This window comes from Aphis gossypii, unplaced genomic scaffold, assembly GCF_020184175.1.
Source record: "Aphis gossypii isolate Hap1 unplaced genomic scaffold, ASM2018417v2 Contig00284, whole genome shotgun sequence".
Classification (NCBI taxonomy): domain Eukaryota; kingdom Metazoa; phylum Arthropoda; class Insecta; order Hemiptera; family Aphididae; genus Aphis; species Aphis gossypii.
Genome location: NW_026083054.1, coordinates 20978 through 43111, shown reverse-complemented (window position 1 = coordinate 43111; position 22134 = coordinate 20978). Strand labels below are relative to the sequence as shown.

At 33.3% G+C, this 22134-nt stretch overlaps 2 protein-coding genes across 2 annotated transcripts; both read left to right on the top strand.

Annotated features, from left to right (window-relative positions):
• The first annotated feature begins 13512 nt into the window (after positions 1–13512).
• Positions 13513–16906, top strand: LOC114130374 (uncharacterized). The gene is made up of 3 exons (XM_050208775.1): positions 13513–13952; positions 14048–16597; positions 16683–16906. Exons 1-3 carry the CDS (start codon positions 13949–13951, stop codon positions 16904–16906), a joined length of 2778 nt encoding a protein of 925 aa, XP_050064732.1. The 5' UTR covers positions 13513–13948.
• LOC126553638 (uncharacterized) lies at positions 16875–18385 on the top strand. Its single transcript, XM_050208782.1, has 3 exons — positions 16875–17225; positions 17287–17568; positions 17633–18385. Exons 1-3 carry the CDS (start codon positions 17159–17161, stop codon positions 18322–18324), a joined length of 1041 nt encoding a protein of 346 aa, XP_050064739.1. The 5' UTR covers positions 16875–17158; the 3' UTR covers positions 18325–18385.
• The last annotated feature ends 3749 nt before the right edge of the window (positions 18386–22134 follow it).

Here is a 22134-nt window from a genome sequence, read left to right as displayed (position 1 = left end):
CTTACTTCAGAGACAATTGAGTCAGGTAAATTTTTTATCTCCATTTCACATTCTGCTCCGCTCCAAGGAAAACCTCACTTTCAGGCAGTAAATTGTTAGGATCAGAATATACTAATTTAGATAAACCGTCTCTTAGTAATGATGGTTTAATAAAGTTTTGACATAGTAGTTTTAAAAGTTTTGTTGTGTTACTATACAAGTCCTGAATTTTTATTGATCTTGTTTGAAACATGGCATTATAAGAATTGAAGTATTGTAATGAATACTTCAAAAATAAGAAATAGGATTTAATAACTTGATTTCTTAACATATCCAAAATTATTTCAGCACTTTTAAGATGGTCTTCTGTTACAGCAAGTGTAAAATAGTGTGTAAGACTTACCCAACATTCCAGCATTCTAACAACACACTGATGTAACGCTAACCATCTTGTGTTTGCTAATTTTAATATTTTTTCTTGTGACCATCAAAAAATTCCTGGATTTCTAATAATATTGCTGTACGTTTAGCACTACCAGAAACGTATGATGATACCAATCTTAATAAATCTTCTGGTGAACGAGGCAACTGTTGTGTAGCTTTACTTGCAGCAAGTGCAGCAGAATTACAAATACATTGCATTAGTATTAATTTTGGAAGTTCACTTTTTAAATGAGAAAAAAAAGAATTTTTATTACCTATCATGACATTTGCACCGTCACTAGCAACACTAACTAAATTTTGAAGAGGGATCTGTTTTAAATTTAAACAATTTTTGAACTCTTCCACCAATTTTCTTGCACTACAGTCTTTTGCATCAACTGGAACTAATTCTAGTAGTCTTGTACATACCTGTCCATCTGCTGGGTGAACGAATCTCACAAGTACACATAAAAACTTATGAAAACTTATATTTGTGCTTTCATCGATTAGAATTGAGAATGGATTATGTTGAATAATTTTTACAGTATCTTCGTTTTCAACTGGTAATATAACATTTTTAATTATACTAACACATTTTTTCCTTGAGAGTTGAAGATTTTGTGCAATTTTTGAGTCAGAGAAAATTCCTTTTAAAATAGGTGTGAGTGTTTCGATGGTTTGAAGTGCAATATTATTTGTAGCATAAAAACATGACAATTTGATTTCAGCTTTTTTAACATTGTCCAACTCATTTTTTTTGCAGCTGGTGACTGTCGATGGTAAATTCATAGATATAGGTTTGGTTCCTTTTATACCTTTGCAATTTGCTATATGCTTCGCTCCATTACAGTGTTTTAGTAATTCACTTTTTCCGCACGATAAAGTTGTGTTGCATGCAATGCACTTACACTTTAAATTATTATTTGGAATTTCTTTAAGCCAATTTTTAAACTGACTCAACTCAAGCCATTCTTTTTTAAATAACTTTCTATTCGTTCTCTTATCCAATTTATCCAACTCATTACGTATTGCTCTTTTTTTTTTTCGGTGTTGATAGTTTTGGATCGTCGCAATCAGAATCTAATAAATTCATTTTCACTTTTATTTAAATAGGTATTAGGTAATTACCAAATTTAATCACTACTATTTTTTCAAAATAAAAATTAACCATTCTATTTATAGACTGATGTCTGATCACGGTATAGAAGATATTATCACAGAATATTCCATTCTGTCCACCAGACATCAGTCCACCCATGTAGTGTTGTATCAGTTCCTGCCACGGTTTAAGATAGTAGTACTATCTTAAACCGTGGTTCCTGCTATTATGTTATCTCCTATACCGTGATCTGATAGTTGATACCTATAATCATACACTAGTAAAATGTCTAGTGCCAAATAATGCCAATAATTATGTTATAATCATAAACTATCATATTTTATATTATATTATCAGTGTTGAATTTGTCTTTGGGAGAAGAGTTTTTTTTTGGTATTTTATTCATATATTTTTATTTTCTTATTTTCCCCTTTTCCACTCTATTTTCCCTGCATTCCCTTTTTATAACTTTTGAGCCAAATTTCCCCGCACCATGGGAATTTCTCTGTCACTTCCCAACACTGACTGGAGCGCGGACTCGCCATTCCCGCAATGATACAAAAAACGAGCCGTCTCGAATCCCGCTTCCCCCACCATCGAAGGGCAAAACATTTCATTTTTACATACGATATACGTGTAGTTATGATTATTTTCGTTCATAATTCTTAATTTATTTTCTTAATTCTTTAACAAATGAAATGTAGTAGTAATTATTCATTACCTTATTGTATTACCATGATTATAATATAAGATATAACGATATGGAAAGTGTTCAAGCAGGGATTTTGAGATTTACAATGGACATTTTTGTTTATAAATAGTTGTTCACTACATAAAGTGCTATACATTGTAGGTATAAAATTCTTCCTTTTAACTTCAATCAACCATTTTTTAAGTAATTCAGGATTATTAAGTGGAAATCTATATAATATAAAATATTAATATTTAGGTAGGTATAATAACTTGTTAGTTATTTTTGTTCAATCAAACTTATTAATATAATATAACTTATTCAGTTAAATTTTGTATTGTTTTAACTTAGCTTTTATAGTTAATTATCATTATTATACAGTTAAGTTAATTTTAATTTTTTTATGTATAGATATAGCCTACAGGTTATTGTTGAATTTTATCATGATTGTATAGACTACTTATCGAAAATTATTTTTTAAATTAACAATTTACTATTATTATATTATTTAATTATTATGACTATGATCTCTCGTATTATAATTATTAGTTATTATTATGTTACCACAAACGAGAATATTTTGTATTTTTAATATTTTTTTCCTATGTTCTATTAAATAATTATATGATAAAATTATTTAAAAAATATTATTATTTATTATTAAAAATGTATTATATGATTGTAAATCCATTGTATAATCAACAATCAACCACAGTTTATAAAATATTTCAAAATATAAGATTACAATGATAGCACTTTTATTTCCTTGGGCTTTTTTTCCGGTGTGATTGTAGTTTGGGTTTTTTTTTCGTGGGTATTTTTTTCGCTTCTCAATGATTAAATATTTAATTATATAAAATTATAAAACCATCGGGGCTTCAAGAAACCTCCGGGCCCCTGGCCACAAATAAAACTGTATAAAATGTTAATATTTAGGTACTTGTGGAACTGAATACTTCCACCTTTAATGTGCCTATTAGTACATCCAAAAGCTGAACACGAGACAACCATATTGAATATACTAGATATACAAAATTGTAACAAATTACAAACTAACGAAAAGGCTTGAGATTATATAAGCATTTGAGTAAATATCTCAGCTATTAAGAACGAAAATAAATCGTTATTTACAAATTCATCGTATTTTTCTATGTAAAAATGAAATGTTTTGCCCTTCGGTGGTGGGGGTAACGTCAAACACGACGGCTTGTTTTTACGGCCGAGTCCGCGCTCCGCTATATCTTATCTATCTCAGTGGCTGTAGCACTACTAATAAAGTTTTTATAATTAGAAGCAAATAACTCATATTCTACATTTAAACCACTTTTATTAATTCTATCTGCAGACAACCAGTTAACCAAGTAATGAAATTTATTTGTGGTGTCTTTGTTTAACTCTAAGCGTTCAGGTAGTAATAACGAAAATTCTTTAAAAATGTTTTCAGAACCACTAAATCTATCATCTAGTTTAGATAAAATTACATCCAATGTACATCTATAAACTTCACATACGTATCGATAATTTGCTGAAGTTATTCTTTCGTCATTACTTATTTCTCCACTCATTTTTTTCTTGATGTTCGCACTTCTACTAAATCATGTTCCTCTAAGTCATGTGTCTCACAAAATAATTTTGTTTCTGAAAATAGGTTCTCATATATGGATTCAGTTTTCATTGCTCTTAAATCTTGAATTTGTTGCCGAGTCGTTTTAATTAAATTTATTGCTTGAATGAAATCAATGGCAGGATTTTGTAAATAACTTGATAATGGTGTAGTAATTAAGAATATATTACGCATCATATGCATTGTAAGAACAAACTTAAATGAATTAAGTTGTTTTAAAAAACTATTGGCTAAATGTTTGTTTTTTTGTCAGTTTCTTCAGAGATAATTTTTTTCAATGTTAAAATAATTGATTTAAAAGTTTTTTGTATAACTTCTAAAGAACGGTCATGGTATGTCCATCTCGTAGCAGAAAAACTTTTTAATTGACGAATACGTTGTTTTTTATATAGTTGTTTCTGAAACTCTACATATGTTGCACTTCTCTTTCTGGCACCTAAAAATGTAACCAAACTACTAACTGTACCAAAAAGTCTTGTGCGCATTCAGTTGCTTCACAACAATCAACAACTGCTAAATTCAAACAATGGGCGCTACACCATATATGTAGTGCACTTTTATTTTCATTTTGTATTAACGATCGTAATCCTTTTACAGCTCCTTGCATATTAGATGCACCATCATAAGCTTGTCCAATCAAATCATGTCTCCAATTTAAGTTATATTTGTCACATACTTTACAAAATAACTCATACATTCCATTTCCAGTTGAATCTACTGTTTCATCAACACAAATTAATCGCTCTTTTATAAGTCCATCATTTGTACAATATCTCAATACGAAAGCAAATTGGTCAAGCTTTGACACATCAGTTGTAGAATCCAGTATAAGTGAATATATTCCAGCCAGTTTTGCTTCCTTTAAAATTGTTTCACGGATCGATTCAGCAATACAGTGAAGCATATAATTTTGTGATGATTTAGATAGAAATGTCAATCATTGTTTTTTTGTTGATGATTTAATATTTCTCAAGTGAGAAGCTAAAATTGTATGATGTTTGGCAAAAACATTAACCCAATCTAGAAATTTTCCATTTGTATCGTTAGTTAAATACTCAGTATGTCCTCTGAATGCATCATTATGTTTGGATAAACATAATATTATGTCCATTAATACATGAACAACACTATTTATTGCAACATGTTTATTATCGACACGGTTATTGTTTATGTACATTATTTTATTTAGTTCAGCTTCTAAGTGATCTTTACAAGTTTCATGCAAATGAATTCGACCATATAAACCACCTAAATGTACCCAAGAATTGCAACCTGTAGTGACAAAAGAATTTTTTTGAGCTCTAATAGAACCAAACAGTTTGCATGTCCAGCAATAAATTCTATTCATTGCAGGCGAGTATGTAATCCACGATCGATGTTCAGATTTTTCATTAACCAACTTTGTATAATATGACGTTGAAAACGAACGTGGTGGATTTGATTCATCTTTTGGAAATTTACCATTGGGTAAATCGGTAGCAACTGGTTGGCATGGACCCATTTCTAATTGAATTAACTTCATTCCTGGTGTGATTGATTTATTCATAAATAAAACAGGATCATTTTTAAACATAAGCGAAGCTGATTGTAAATTGTCAACAGATTCATAGATATCAGAAAACTCAGCATCTAAAATTGTAAAATATTGTAAGTTAGGTATCATAATAGTTGTGCATGGTTTAGTTTCACTAAACTCTTCCGATATTTACAAAAATTTAATTAAATATTGTTATTTACTAATTATCTGAATATTATAATTTGGAAATGTTGATTAATTCTTAAAGATTTTACAAATACAATGTACATACCTGCTGTCTCGTTAGAAGTATTTAGGACAGTCGATACATTTGATTTATCTTCTTCTTCAATAACTACATCAATGTTCAAATATTCAGTTTTTTCAAAGCTACTTGCATCTATTTCTAATATATTTAAGTTTATGAGTTTAAATCAAAATCATAAAATAAATAAATAAATTATATTGATGATATTCAAAAATGAATAAATAGATTATATGTATATATCATAAATCATAATATATACAACCAATATATGTATATATATTTATTGGTTGTTTTGAAAAGCTAAGAACGTATTGAACTTTCATTCACCCATCAGATTCAATTTCCCTTACCACACTTTAAAAAAAATTAGTATGTGATAGTAATTGAAAATCAAAATTATTAAATTTAAAATAGGTTAAAATATTTATTAAATAAATAAATAAATAAATATAGAATTATGTTATTGTTATAGTTTTTATTTATAACTTACAACACAAGATTTATCTGAGGTAATAGAAACTACTAATACTTATGTACAAAAAAAACTTATATTTTATTTAAAAAAATAACGAAAAATTCTTGATAATATTTCTTCAGATTCTACTTTAATTTAGATGGTAAGCAAAACAAATTAATAATTTAATCAAAAATATTGTTACAATCAAACTAAAAAAAAAAAAGGTAACATCTAAAATTGTACAAGATTAGGTAATAGTTATCAATGTGTTATTATTATAGTTTTATAGCTATGGTTTAATTTTAAGAAATTTAATCAATATCCATAACATTTGATTTAAATATTGTTATTTAATGACTGTCTGAATAATATAATTTAAGATGTTAATTCTTGAAAAATATATAAATACTATATAATGTATGTTTTAATTAAATCAGTGAATTTAAAAAAGTGAAGAAAAGTTGTATTTTATAGGTGCAACAGAAATATTTAAAAGAGGGGCTGAAGGCATATGCGACGCTATAAAAACTGCTTGCATTAATAGTGTAGGAAATGAAAATTTAATAGATATCCATTGTCAAACCATTTGTTCAATTATTGCCTAATGCAAATTCAAAAAAGTCGGCAAGTGGGTACCGCTCTGCTGTACATTAGGGGGTGGGGTGGACCTCGGACTAGGGTAGATTAAATTTGAATGCAATGATAAGTATCATTGTATACGAAAAACGATTCTGAACGGAGATGATTTGTCAGTATAGAATATATTATAATTAAATATTGTCATATATTCTATTTTGAAACAAATATTCCGATTTCATAAAAATTTAAAATTTAAAACTCAAACGCTCAAAACATTTTTCCTATAATGACGCTTAAAATTTTCTCTATAGCTTTTTGAAGCAAAACTTATGGAAAACTTAGTGTTGAATTTTTTAACGTTAGATATAAATACAAACAACTTTATGAATTTTGAACTACAAAATAATTTGCAAATATTCATGATTTTGACGAATTTTTGTCAAAATTTGAACTTCAAATGCTAATAAAAAAAAATTGTGCCCATGTATTCTTATAATTTTTTAATCACTATAAGAATAACATATGAGAAACTTTATATAAAATTTACAAGTATTTTGATAGGGCCAAAAAAATTTTATCGACACGTCAAAAAAACTCAAAATATTTTGAAAATTAAATCATGTAAAGAAAATGCCAATCTAAATAACTGGTAAAATTTTCAAGTATCTACGACTTATACTTTTTGAATAATAACAAATATCAAAAATCGTTTGAAGCTAAACCGTTATTTAACGCGGTTTTGTAAAAATTTAAATTTCAAACACTCATAAACATTTTTTGTCTGAATCCGGTAGTTTTTTTTACAGATATTTGAAGAAAAATGTATGGAGACCTTGTACTAAATTTTCAAAACTTAGTTATAAAAGAAAACAATTTTATGATTTTTCAACTTCAAAATTACTTGCAAATTTTCGAGTTTTCGACAGATTTCGTAAAAATTTGAACTATAAACACTTATAAAAAAAATTGTGATTAACGATTTTTAATTTTTTTTAGCTACAATAAGAACAACTCATAAGGAACCTTTTATTAAATTTTCAAGTTTTTTTGGTCATCTAAAATTTTTTACCGACATTTCAAAAAAAAATTCGCATAAAAATCGAAAATTTCAGTGGTCTATAAATAACCCAAAAAAAGTCAAAAATTTTTGAAAATTTAACTGTATATAGATAATACTAACATAAACATTTGGTAAAAATTTCAAGTATTTACAGTGATTAGTTTTTGAATTACAACCATATAAAAAAATCGATTTGGTCGAAAACTGGTTTTGCGTAAAAATTCCCGTTTTTCCGTCATTTTTTTTTTTTGTTTTTCTCCATTTTTTTGAAAACTGTTGGAAAATGTTAACTTTTTACCTCTATAATGCACCAAGGATATTCACTTTTACATCAGAAACCACCCCCGAAGTTTGAAATTGGAGCATTATTTTGATTAGTTATGCTGTACTCAGACACAAAAAAAAAAATAAAAATAAAAAAACACACATCATTGTAAAATCAATACATTCATCACACTTCGTTCAGAATCTAACATACATCTTTGTAAAATCAATACATTCTTCACTCCGTTTCAGAATCTAAAAATGTTCACACATTAATTGGTGAAGATTTAAGTCTACGGGATTTATCCCTAGAGTATGATGAACAATTGAATATAAGTAATATTTATGAACTTCGAAAAATGCATTTAAATCAAATAGTCTCAAAATTGTCTACATCAACAATACACTTTAAAAATATAACTATTTTCTAACCTTCCACTGCACCAAATCAGAATAAATAAATAAAAAAAATTTTCGCTACACCTAACCGCTTTCAATCACTTGCTCAAGACGAACCTTCTTAGAAACCTTCAAATGAGGCTATTCCTCAGAATGGTGTTGAAACTGACGAAGTCGGCGAAGTATTGAATCCCCTCCTCCAATCTTTATAAAAACGTGATAGATTTCCCTGCCTTTTGCTCGGCTCTAATCGAAGAAATAGGCGTCGATTTATCTGCAAGTCATCAAATGATAGTTTAAAAATTCAAACTTCAAGCCCAGTAGCATACATAGCCCTTGTTCATTACCTCAAAGCAGAAGAAGCTGAGTTCCATACATAGAAGACAAACCACTTAGAGTAGTTATCCGCAACCTTCACCCCTCCACACCACTAGACCTAATCAAAGATGAACTTCAAGTACGCCTATTTGAAGTAAGACAAGTCACCAATGTTCTACATAGAGTGAACAAAAATCGCCTTCCTCTGTTCTTTGTCGACCTCGAACCAACACATAGTTCAAAAGAAATATTTCAACTGACCTTCTTTCTCCACATAAAAATCAAAATCGAAGAGTACAAACCCAAAACAATAAGCCAATATTATGACTGCTAACAATACGGGCACACCAAAGCTTATTGTGGTTACCAACCCAGATATGTTCGACGCGGAGACGATCATCTGTCACCGGACTGTCCCAATTCACCCTCCAAAATGATGACCATGAAGTTAGCCCCCCCACTTGGCGGATTCGCTTCAAACCAGTGCCAATATTTAGCAAATTAATTGCACGCACGCAAACTAAAAAAATTATTTGGGGGGGGCTAACTTCATGCAGCCCCCCCACTTTGTCCAACCAGTTCCAAACCAACGCCAACATTTAGCAAATTAATTGCAAATAATTGCAAATTGGTTTTTAGAATTTGCAAATCAAAATTGGAATTTAGGCGAATTTTTTTGAAAATTCGGTCAGTCCCCCCACTTTGTCCGACCCGTTCCAAACCAACGCCAATATTTAGCAAACTAAGTACTAAGTACTAAGTTTTTAAAAATATTTGTAACAGTTTACAGCCCCAAAAAATAAATTGTAACTAATTTAACTACATTTTTACTGTTTTTGTAATATTTTTTATATTATAAAAAGCATAAAATATATACGAAATATTTTTTTTTTACTCACATTATCATGTTTAAATGTTGACAACTGTTAATATTATTTCAACAAAAAATAAAAATTATTAATTATATTTCAAAATGTATTATTCTTATGCGTAAGTCCATGGCGTCAGAGCTTAGTTAGGCCTTCGTTCAACGCCATACGAAAAAAACTAAAATTACATGTAGGTTGGAATATTATAAATTATAATACTTAAATACCACATAACATATTATGTAATGTTTGGCTGTAAAAATTATGAATAAACGCTATTAATTAAAATGACTAATTATGATCATTAATAAAAATAATAAATTATCTGAATATGATGTACATTAAAATTATTCGAAATTTTAAATTTGAATGTCTCCACGAAAATTCGTTATTCATTAAATATTCATCAGTTATACCTATAATAATATGTTAAATAATATTTATTGAATTAAAATGTATCATATTCTGATATTCATTACAGAGACTCAATGACGAGGTACATACGATACTCACTATGCTTCAGAGCAATTTCCACGGTTTTTAACTTGCCATTTTAGAAGCAATGACAGTGTCTCAATAACCAGTTGTAAAAATATAGTCTTATGTTTTTGTTGGATACGGACCCGTCGCAAGTTTTCGCGGACACCGGTCGACCGTTATCGTCACCCCCCACCACTAGTACCCGCGCTCCATACGTCACCATCCCGCCGTTGTCGCGCGGCTATGATGTTGTCGTCGCGTGTTGTCCGCCGTCCGTCGTTCGTTTTTATCAGCCGTCTTGGCTTTCGTCGTAACGGAGTCGAATTGTGTTTTTTTTTTTTATGGCCGCCTGTGCCGAAACCACCGCCCGGACAATTTTGAGTTCCGTTTCGTGTTGTGTCCCTTTGCACACACACGAATTGTGTTTTTAAGGCCGCCTGCACCAAAACCACCGTTTTCGCCCGCCCGTCGTTGTACACAGTGCGATCCGTCGTGGTCCCCACGTGTTTTCACGCCGTTCGTTAAACGCCGTGGCAACAACGTCCGTACGCGACGGTACGCAATATTTCGCGGCCGTACCCGTACGTCGTTTTACGAGCTCGCTTCATACAATGTCTCAATCGAATCCAACTTTGCGCCTCCCCAGTCATAAGGTCCACGAGGTCGCTATCCCGTCGGTCGAGGTCGTCGTAAACGGTGTTCGATGTATCGTCGTCATCAAGAGCCACTCCATCTGTTAATTGTCGTCGTGGGACAACCGTACCATCTCCGGGTTTATCAATCCCGGTATCAGGTCGTACACACGCTATCACTGTTTATACATTTATTATTCGCATTTCGCGACTTGTACGTTTTGTATTATTATTTCATATCGAGTTATTTTCTTTAGTTAGGCCGATCGGTTTGTGATCGTGTCATTACATTATTATTAGTTATTACTAACATTAGCTTATAAGATATTAATTGCAGAACATTAAAATAAACATTGTTCTGTACCGAGGGGTAAACCACTATCGAATATTATGTACACCAGATTACTGATTATCAAGATTATCAAATGATTACCATGATTATCAAATGATTACCATAATTATCAAATGATTATCAAGATTATTAAGATTATCAAATGATTATCAAGATTATCGAACGATTAGCATGATTATTAAATGTTTTTAGAAGATTAACATTAGTTGTTTATGATTATTTAAGACCTTAGATATTATTAGACTACTATATTCTCAAATATATTTCATTACATAGGGGAGAAGGGTTCACAAGTTCACAACTATGTGAGCTTCAACTTTGACTATAGAGGTTCTCAATTCGTCTGTCACAAGTTACCTTTATAAGTGTTACCAAAAAAATGTTATATCTAATATCTATATTGTATGTGTTTAAACTTTAAAGTACCTATAAATATATGATATTATGGTATTGTAGACATTAGTATGCATCATGACCGATCATGGCACTAACAATATTTGGAATATTAAAAAAAAATGCCTCTATTAAAACCTAGTAAACTTACCAACTTAATTACATTAAATAAAGTATAATTAATAGAGCTACTTAATAATTAATAGGAAACATAAAAATTTCATGAAATTAATATAAAAATTTTTGTTTTAACATGATTAATGATGATAGGTAGGTAATATTAACTTTTAAATTTTGTGACAAATCAAACATCAAAACATTACTTTTTATTAACTAATAAAATAAAAATATAAAATACCTGGTAAAATACAGTATTTTGTATTACTAATTACTCAGTCATATGTAGACAGTATCATAATATTATAAAATAAATAAAATACTTAACAAAATTAAAATATATAATATATAAGAAAACAATTTAAGACATAGGTAAAAGCTATTTTTCTTTAACGTTAATAGTTCTTGGAAATTCATAAAGAAATTTCCTATGAGACTGGATTAAAGTTGGTTGTGGGAGGATGGCCAACACCATTTCAATATTTATCATAGATATGTCATATCTTTTATAGAAAAATGTGTACCTTTTTCATTTTGCTTACGTAGGCCTTGTACCTGGAATATTGTGTCCGGGGTATTCTGATTCTGTGTAAATGTCAATTGATGTACACAACAAACATAAATAAATTTATTTTCATTTGGATTTTTGTTATGATTACTCCCAACAAATTGAACCAACAGAAAATCACCAACTTTAATTTCATTGAGATGAAGAGTTGTTGATTGTGCTTTTGTGGCATTATCCTTATCATTATCGGTATCTTGTAAATTATTATCCAACGATTTATCATTGTCACATATTGTTGAGCACAGAGTGGTAAGATTTTCATCAATGTCAGAATTATCTGGGGTATTTTCTTCAGAAGAAAAACTTAGTTTTTTTTTTTTAAAAATCTTCCCAATTTTTTTTGTATTGCATTCATTTTTTCTTTTAATGTTTGGTTTTTTCAATGTAGTATTTACAAATCTTCGAAGTCGATCGTTACTTACTCTTCGAGTTTTATTATCAAATAACCAACAAAGACTAGATTTTTTTACCTTCAAACTTTTATTATTATTTAATGTTATTTGAATTAGATCAGATTGAAGATTAGGATTATTTTGATCAGACCTTCCCCCCCCATTGTTATTAGTAGTATGAAATAGCCGATTCTGGATCCCCCCCTTCATCCCCGCCTTCCTCTGTGAACCCCCTAAACCCTCCCCCTCCCACCTTCCCATCCTATGTACGTCACGTGAATCGGTCGAACCCTCCCCCTCCCCCACCTTCCCATCCTATGTACGTCACGTGAATCGGTCGAACCCTCCCCCCCCACCTTCCCATCCTATGTACGTCACGTGAATCGGTCGAACCCTCCCCCCCCACCTTCCCAGCCTATGTACGTCACAGAACCCAGGCCCCCCCCAAGTCCCAGCCTGTGTACGTCACGCGGCCGGCCAACGCGGCCCACTGTACGCCGCCGAACCCCCTAAACCCTCCCCCTCACCCAAATTCCCGGTCTACGTACGTCACGCGGATGGCCCCGGCCGCGGACCGCCGGTGGCCGGCCGCCGCCGCCGCCCAAACCCGGCCCACGCGCGTCACGGGGTCCCGCCGTCCCCCGCATGCGGCTCCCCGCCATGGTATATACTTTTCGTATACTGTGTATATACTCTATACAGTATAGTATATACTTTTCATATACTATGTATATACTCTATATAGAGTATATAGTATATACTTTATATATATTAGTATATACTTTTCATATACTATGTATATACTCTATATAGAGTATATAGTATATACTTATATATATATAAAGTATATATATTGTATATATATACATATATATTATATCACATTGTTTATTTGTATACGCCTACTCATAATATATCTTTATTATCATTGATATGGAATGTGTTTATCAGGGTGGGCAGATTTTATTGGTAATACATGGTATATACTTTTTATATTCTATATTTATTGCATCCCCCACTCACATAATATATATTATCGATAATATTAATTATGCTACAATATACAGAAATCGGTTATCCGCTACATGTGTACATTTTTCCGAATCAGACGGTTTTCAGAGCTCTATAGTGTTCGACGTCCATGTCGTATTTTCTTACGTTTATTTTTTAAACTCTATTTTCGTTAAATTTAAAAAATGTTCAACTGCATTACGTGTGGTAAAGTGTACGCTCGTAAGAACGTGCTGGTCAGACACGCTAAAACCCATGACGGTCCGGTGAATTCGTGCGGGATATGTCGCAAGGTATTAAGTCGGATGGATAAACTTATCGCTCACATACAAAATTACCACAGTAAGTACCTACATTGAATATTATTTACTATAACGTTATTAATAAAATTATTTTTAAAATAGAGATTGCTAAAAATAGTCCTGAATTCCATAATGCTGTGCGGATAGGCGGTACAATGGGTAAATAATAAATTATTTTCTATTATAAATAATAATAATAATAATAATAACTACAATATTAATTAATAAATCGTAATCTTAATAATTCGTGATAGGTCGCGCTTCAGTTATAAAATGGGCACCCCCTACTACAGAGTCGCACGTTCGGTCAGCTGTTCCGATGACCATCTCAGCCACATCTACCCCGCCTCAGGTCTCGTCATCCGCCCGCCCATCAGTCATCTCTAACCAACCCGCCGCCGTAACACCTCCCACTACCACTGCGACTCCATCGAGACCGACTTCGCCACCGCCGGTACAGCACTGTGCTCCTTATACGGAAAATACTCGAAAAAATATCAAAAGAAAAAAGGCGCGTATGCAATTGGTGAATACGCCCGGCTTTGTTGAAATCGAGTCGTCGCTTAAACGTACGACCGTGTGGTACTTCAGAAAAAACGTCGATAACATCGCCAGTTATCGCGCTTTTCTCCACTTTCTGGAGCCGGAATTGATTGACAAATTACGCGAATGCGTGCGTATTCAACCGATTAAATACAACCTAAAATTGGAGGCCACTTATGTCGTACCTAACCAAGACGAATCTGCCCAAAATCGTGCATTTAAAACGTGCGCGAGGGAATTGTTTGCGTATAGCGACGTTGCGGGTTCCATCGATCGCGATTTAACCGCTCTTCTCGCCGAAGAAGACGCTTACGCGGGCAAGGGTAGTGGGTTCACCTTATCGTGTATCGACGGGTTGCTCTTGGGCGTGTACGAGTTCACACCGATGGGCGGCTCGTCGTACTTGCCGTTACCGGAAAGTATTCTAAATCGCAAGGCCGTCGTAAACCCACAAAACATTGATCGTCAGTGTTTCAAGTGGGCGATTCTGGCAAAACACGTATCACACGACAATCGTGTACATGTAGGCGTGAATTATTCGAACGAGGAGTACCGTTATGACTTTTCCGCGCTATCAGTCCCAACGCCCGTGTCGGAGATAAAATTATTCGAGCGAGCTAATCCCGGTACGTCGGTTAACGTATACGGCGTGAAAAATTGTAAAAAAAATAAAAAAAACAAATCTTCGACACAATCGGCGGCGTACCCGCTGCGGGTGGTCGACAACGAGCAGCCGAATCATTTCGACTTGTTGTTGATCGCCGGTTCGGAGAAAAATAACCATTACACGTATATTTCGAATTTTTCGCGTCTAGTTAGTTTACAAAAAAATAATCACGGTCACCGTTTATTTTTTTGTAAAAAGTGTTTCACCAGTTTCGACGACCAACCTTTGAGGTATAAATTACACGGTGAGGAGGCGCTCGCGCGACATCGTCTGGTATGCGGTACGCACAAACCAATCTTACCCTTAATGCCGGCGGAGGGCAAAACGCTCGAATTCAACGCGCTGTGCAAAACGCAACGATTACCGTTCGTTTTGTACGCCGACTTCGAAGCTCTTCTCCCGAAAACGACGCAGCGCTACGGGGTAAATACCTCCGCGTTGCACTCGCATCACCCGATGAGTTACGGGTTTTTGGTAGTAGCTGCGGACGGTGTACCAGCGGAGCTGCTCGAGCAATTCGATATCCCGCGAACCCCCACCGTTTTTCGTGGCTCCGAGTCCGTCGACGATGTAGCCAAACGATTTGTCCTGGCCGTCACCGATGTGGTAGACAGAATATGTAAATTGCTCAAGACGACCAACGTACCGATTGCGATGTCTGTTGAGGATGCTCGCGCTCACGGAGTTAAGGCTGCGTGCGACTTGTGCGCGAAAACGTTTATCGCGAGTAACCACAAGGTCGCACATCACGATCACCTGTCCGGTCGTTTTCTTAAAACGTTGTGTAATACGTGCAATCTTAAATTACAAACGCCGAAGTTCGTTCCGTGCTATTTACATAATCTGTCGAATTATGACGCTCATTTTATCGTCACTGAGTTGGGGTATGATACCGATACGATATCGGTGATACCTAACAGCGAGGAAAAGTATATTTCGTTTTCGAAATATATCAACAACGAGTTCTCTGTTAGATTTATCGATACGTGTCGGTTCATGGCGTCGAGTTTGGCTGACTTGGCGCGGAACCTTACGACCGCGGACTTTTGCAAGTTTCGCGAAGTCGCAAAAGTGTTCACTCCGACGCAGATGCCACTGGTGACGCGCAAAGGCGTTTTTCCGTATGAATACACGGATTCCTACTCGAAATTACGCGAGACGGAGCTGCCAGCAAGGAGGGAGTTCTATAGTGCGTTGACCGAGACGCACGTGAGCGACGCCGATTATAAACATGCGACCCTGGTATGGAATCGTTTTGAGTGTCAGACTCTTGGCGATTATAGCGATTTATACCTCAAAATCGACGTACTGCTCAGCGCCGACGTGTTTGAAAATTTCCGTGACATATGTATATCGACGTACCAGCTGGACCCGGCGTATTATTACACGGCACCCGGGTTCAGTTTCGACTGTATGCTGAAATTCACGTCGGTCAAATTAGAACTCCTCACTGATTACGAACAGGTAATTTTTTTCGAGCTTGGAATTCGAGGGGGCCTGGTACAGGCGAGCGGACGTCACGCCAAGGCCAATAACCCGAAGACGCCCGGATACAAAGCCGAAGAGCCGAATACGTGGCTCGTATATCAAGATTGTAATTATATAATAATAATAATAATAATAATAATAATAACAATACATAATAATATATTATGTACGTGTATTAATTTTTTCCAAAGGCAACAATCTTTACGGATGGGCCATGAGCGAATATATGCCATACGGTGGTTTCTCGTGGTACGCGGGAAATCCAGACGTCGCGTTGGCTCAGCTGGAGTGGATGTCGGATACGGATGACGTGGGACGAGTCTACGAAGTCGACATTTCGTATCCGACAAACACAACGATATGCCGTTCCTACCGCACGCCAGCATTCCGCGTGGGTCTGCAGTCCGAAAGTTGATGGCTACGTTCGAGCGGAAGGTGCACTACGTCGTGCATTACTCGAATTTAAAACAGGCCATCGCCAACGGTGTGGTTGTCGATAAGGTAATATTTATTATACTATATATAAATATAAACACACAGAAATATATATATACTATACATTACTCTTTATTTTTACAAACAAATTATTCATACGTTTCAGGTGCACAGAGTATTGGAGTTTAAACAATCTCCTTGGTTGGCACCATACATCGCGTTAAACACCGAGATGCGTAAACGGGCGACGAATGAGTTTGAAGAAAATTTTTTTAAAGCACAAAATAACAGCGTTTTCGGTAACTTTTATTATTATTATTAATTGCGTGATATGATTTAAAGATTAATACTATTACAAAGGTAAAACGATGGAGAATGTCCGAAATCGTTTTGATATGAAGCTCGTTTCATGCCCTCAGAAAATGCGAAAGCTCATTAACCGCCCAACGTTTAAACAGTGTACCACTTATAGTGAAAATCTTGCAGCAGTGTCTATGCATAAAAAAGAGATCGATTTCTGTAAACCAATTTACATCGGGTTTGCAGTCCTTGAGCGGAGCAAGACACTCATGTATGATTATCACTATAACGTCATGAAACGTCATTATGGTGATAAGATAACTCTGCTGTACACCGACACCGGTACGTATACCACTTAATATAAAAAATGTTTTATTGTTATTATAATTTTTATTACACTTCATAGATTCCCTCCTGTATCGAGTGTTGACGGACGACTTTTACAGCGACTTGGAGGGCAACCCGAACTTAATGAACCGTACGGATACCTCTAATCTGCCGCCGGATCATGCGTGTTACACGTCGGCGCGTAAGAGAATCCCCGGGTTGTTCAAAGACGAAACCGGGGGGCGCACCATGTATGAGTTTGTGGCGTTACGTGCTAAATCTTACGCGTATGATATTGAGCACTCGACCACCATACGAGCAAAGGGGATTAGAGGTCATGTGATCCGAAATCACCTAACGTTCGACGATCACAAGCGGTGTCTGTTTGCCGCCGACAACGACGATGACGACGATGACGTCGAATCCGATGAACGCGATGACGAGTTCGACGCACATATGGGTAAGCTGATAGCATCGTCTTGCGCGCGACAAGTCATCGCGTGCTTACATGCAGCAGCAGCAGCAGCAGCAGCAGCATCGACAACGCCGTCAACATCTTATCCGCTCCCACCACCACCACCTCAACCACTAACACAACAGTCTTACGAATTGTATACCCCGTATAGAGAGAACGTGTCGATCCGATCGTTTAAACATCAAATGAAAACAATTAAAACAATGAAATTAACATTGAACAGATCGGATGACAAACGACACGTTCTACCCGATCGTGTGCACACACTTGCACACGGTCATTATAAAATTGTATAAATTGTTATTGTTATTGTTATTGTTATTGTTATTGTTATTATTATTATAATTATTATTGATGTGCATGTACATGGTTTATTAAAATATAATATTTAATAATCGTATGATAGTATCATATTTTTATACTTTTTTATAATTGATAAGATTTGTTATAGATTTTAAAATGCTATCATTATTCTATCTTTTATATAGTGTTGATACGTTAAACGATAATATTTACTAAAAATCTCCCACTCTTCATAATGCTCTAAAAAATATTTATTAAAAATCGACTCGTGAGCGAACGTAGTCATCCCTTTCACTGCAGTCTCTATAGTCACCCGTATCCACTATCCAGTACTTGTATTCACAGACATTTAACGTACCTATAAATATGTAGTCAGATTCATCGGAGTGTTCATTTTTTAGTAGTCCTACGAGATTACACTCGCCATCAGTAAGTCTATACTATTTTAATATATTTTTTCCTTATTATAAATTAAGCTTAATTTTATATTAGATTTCACCACCATTATTCCCCAATACATATGATTTCGAACACTATACACTTAATGTTACCGATGATGGAGACAGGGCATTAGATTTCGATCCAAATCAACCTTTTCCGTGGCGATCACCTCTTTCTGCAGATAGAACATATGTCCCGGATAATGAGATACAAAGTCCTTATTTGAGTAAGTCACTTGATACCTATATTATAAAATTAAAAAATACTACGGTTTTTAAATTTGAAAATTATTATTATTTTTTTGTATTTTCTAGATGATGCACAGTCGTTCCATTGGTCGTATGATCCATATCGTGATGACAAAGTGCATTGGAAGAAAAAAATGTTACAGAGATTTCTATAACAATATTGTACTCTTTTTTTAAAAATATTCAATATTATAATAATAATAATAAATCATACTCTTTATAGATACTAAATAAAATGTTTTTTTTATTATTCCAAACAGTATTAAATTATAATTATAATTAAACCTATAAGCATATTGAACATAAACAAAATGACAAAAATATTTAAAATAGCATTATTATATTATTATGAATACAATAATTAAAAAAAAAAAAAAATTGTTATGAATATAATATTTAAAAAACAAAAACTGTTATTATATTGAATATAAAAAAATAAATAAGAATAAATCCATTATTCGAATTTGATAACGAATTTGTTCTTATTTTTTCCTTTAAAAATTAAATTAATTGGTGGCACTTCCCCCAAATTATAACTCGTCACCTCTTCAGAGGCGACGTTCACAGATTTAGGTAAGAATACATTTATAGTACCCCCCATTACTGAATCTTCTAGTGCGCAGGATACTGCCATCCCAAATGCAGTTTCCAATCTCTTCATTGACTTTATTGGGTATGAAACATCGACGACCAAATCGTCGATTGAGAGGTTACGGACTTCCGACTGTTCCTTCAGGGACTTTAGTAAATTCATTTTTTGAATAACTGTAAAATAAAAATTAATTAATTAATCATCAAATCACTTATAACCCATTATATAATAACCGTTTATTATTATTATTATTATTATTAAGAAGACAACACACACACACACACACACACACACACACACACACACACACACACACACACACACACACACACACACACACACACACACACACACACACACACACACACACACACACACACACACACACACACACTCACGTTTCGCACACAACACATGCAATTTTTATGTACAAAATATAATACTAAAATAAGATTTAAGAAAACTTACGTTTTGTATAAATTGAATAATTGAATTGAATATTGTTCTTGTTATCGTCGTTCGTCGTCGTCGTCGTTGTTGTTGTTGTTGTTATTGTTGTCGCTGATGCTACGATGACAATTCGGATCTAGATAATAAATAAGTGTTATAAACTTTAATATTAAAATTTAGTTTTTGAAATTTTATTTTAATTGATTATAACTATATAATATTATTATTTCATTCGAAAATAATTGTATGTTGAAAACTAATAAGTAGGCTAAACTTTGTTTGGTTTTATTAATAATTATTATAGAGAACATAAATAAAATAAAACTTACTTTTTATAAGTATAACTGGAGCGAATATAATTTAATATATATTAATTTATCACTGGTTATAATTAAAATATTCAGATGGACTGCCTTAGAAGATTGTTGGAAGCAACTGAATACTGATCCACTGGAGTGATATACAATTAACTCATTATTAACAAAATCAATCTCCCCACTATTTGGTATAGCACCATATAATACTATAGTCACCCGCAACGACCCCTGTGTGTAAATATTTCACGAAAATTTTTTTATTATTATTATTGCTGTTTATATATTATATAGTAAACATGATAAACATTCCTATAATTTAAATAAAAACGTTGCAAGAAAATGCTGTTTATATCGAAAAAATCATTGTGTATTATTGATTATGTCTGTGAGATTCTTATCGATTTTACATTCCTTATGTATATACGCAGTCTCTAATGCTAAATGCATTCATCACTCATGGCGTGAGAATAATAATATGGTATAGGTACGTGACTTCCAAATATCCGATCATTATATATTTATATGTATATATATATATATATATATATAGTAAACATAAACATTCCTATATTTTAAATAAAAACGTCGCAAGAAAATAATATAATATGTAAGTATTTTATTTTGAAAATATAATATTATTATATGAAAAAAATTAAGCATGATACAAATATATTATATACATACAATATTATAATTATGTACATAATAATTAAACACGATATAATATTATTTTATACATTATTTATAAACCACCTCTGTAATGCGAAAATTCTGTTGTATGTACATTGTGAGTGATCTAAGTCCATATGGTATATACAGCACGGAAATGATAGTTTACAATTTTTCACACGATTAACATTATTTTTATTATAATTATTATTATTATTAATATTAACATAGTCCAATTGCTGATGAAGTTGGTTGAGTCGCGGGCAGTCTAAATCTGCACCCATATCGATTACATCGACTTGAGGAATGAAATCTTGAATTATTTGCCTTTTTTCTTCGCCTTTCACGTAAATGCATTCAAAATGTAGTGATTTTAAAATCCTATCGATTTCAGAATACTGTACGTCTCCACAATCCATAGACAGTTGATGGTAGTTACGAAACAGCCATATGTTTACGGCTTTGCTTTTAGCCGTATGCGGTGTTTGGGTGTGCTTGAAAATCCAATGTTGGCTAGCGCGACTGTGTACGTCCACTATAGACATTTCTTTTATCAAATATTTAAAATTCGCGCCCATTATGCATTGAATGTCTAGAATAGCTGACGCCATCGTTCAAGTTACTGCGCACGTTTATATAATATATATATTATTATTAACGTCTTACTAGGGAGAACGCTAAATTATAACTGATCAATTAGCGATCAATACATCTGTGATTCTTTTTTCGAGAATAAGTATTCTGGCATTTGTCTGGACTAAAGCGGCTTTTAATTCTACAATATTTTTGTTTATAATCTCTACGGAGTTTATAGAATCGGCGATTTTTTTATAATTTGTCTCTATTAAATTAACATGTAAACTCAGTTCTTTCGTACATTTCTCGTCGAGTGCGGTGATTTTTGTATTATTAATCTCGATTAAAATAACATGTGAATCGATTTCTTCAGTAAACTTTTCGCTAATGTCAGCGATTCTTTTATCCAACCGGCTAGTCGGCGAACCACCGAACACATCCATGGTATCGCGTTAACTATATTTATATTTTAAGATCGTCCTTATTTATCCAACTATTGTGTTCGTCTGT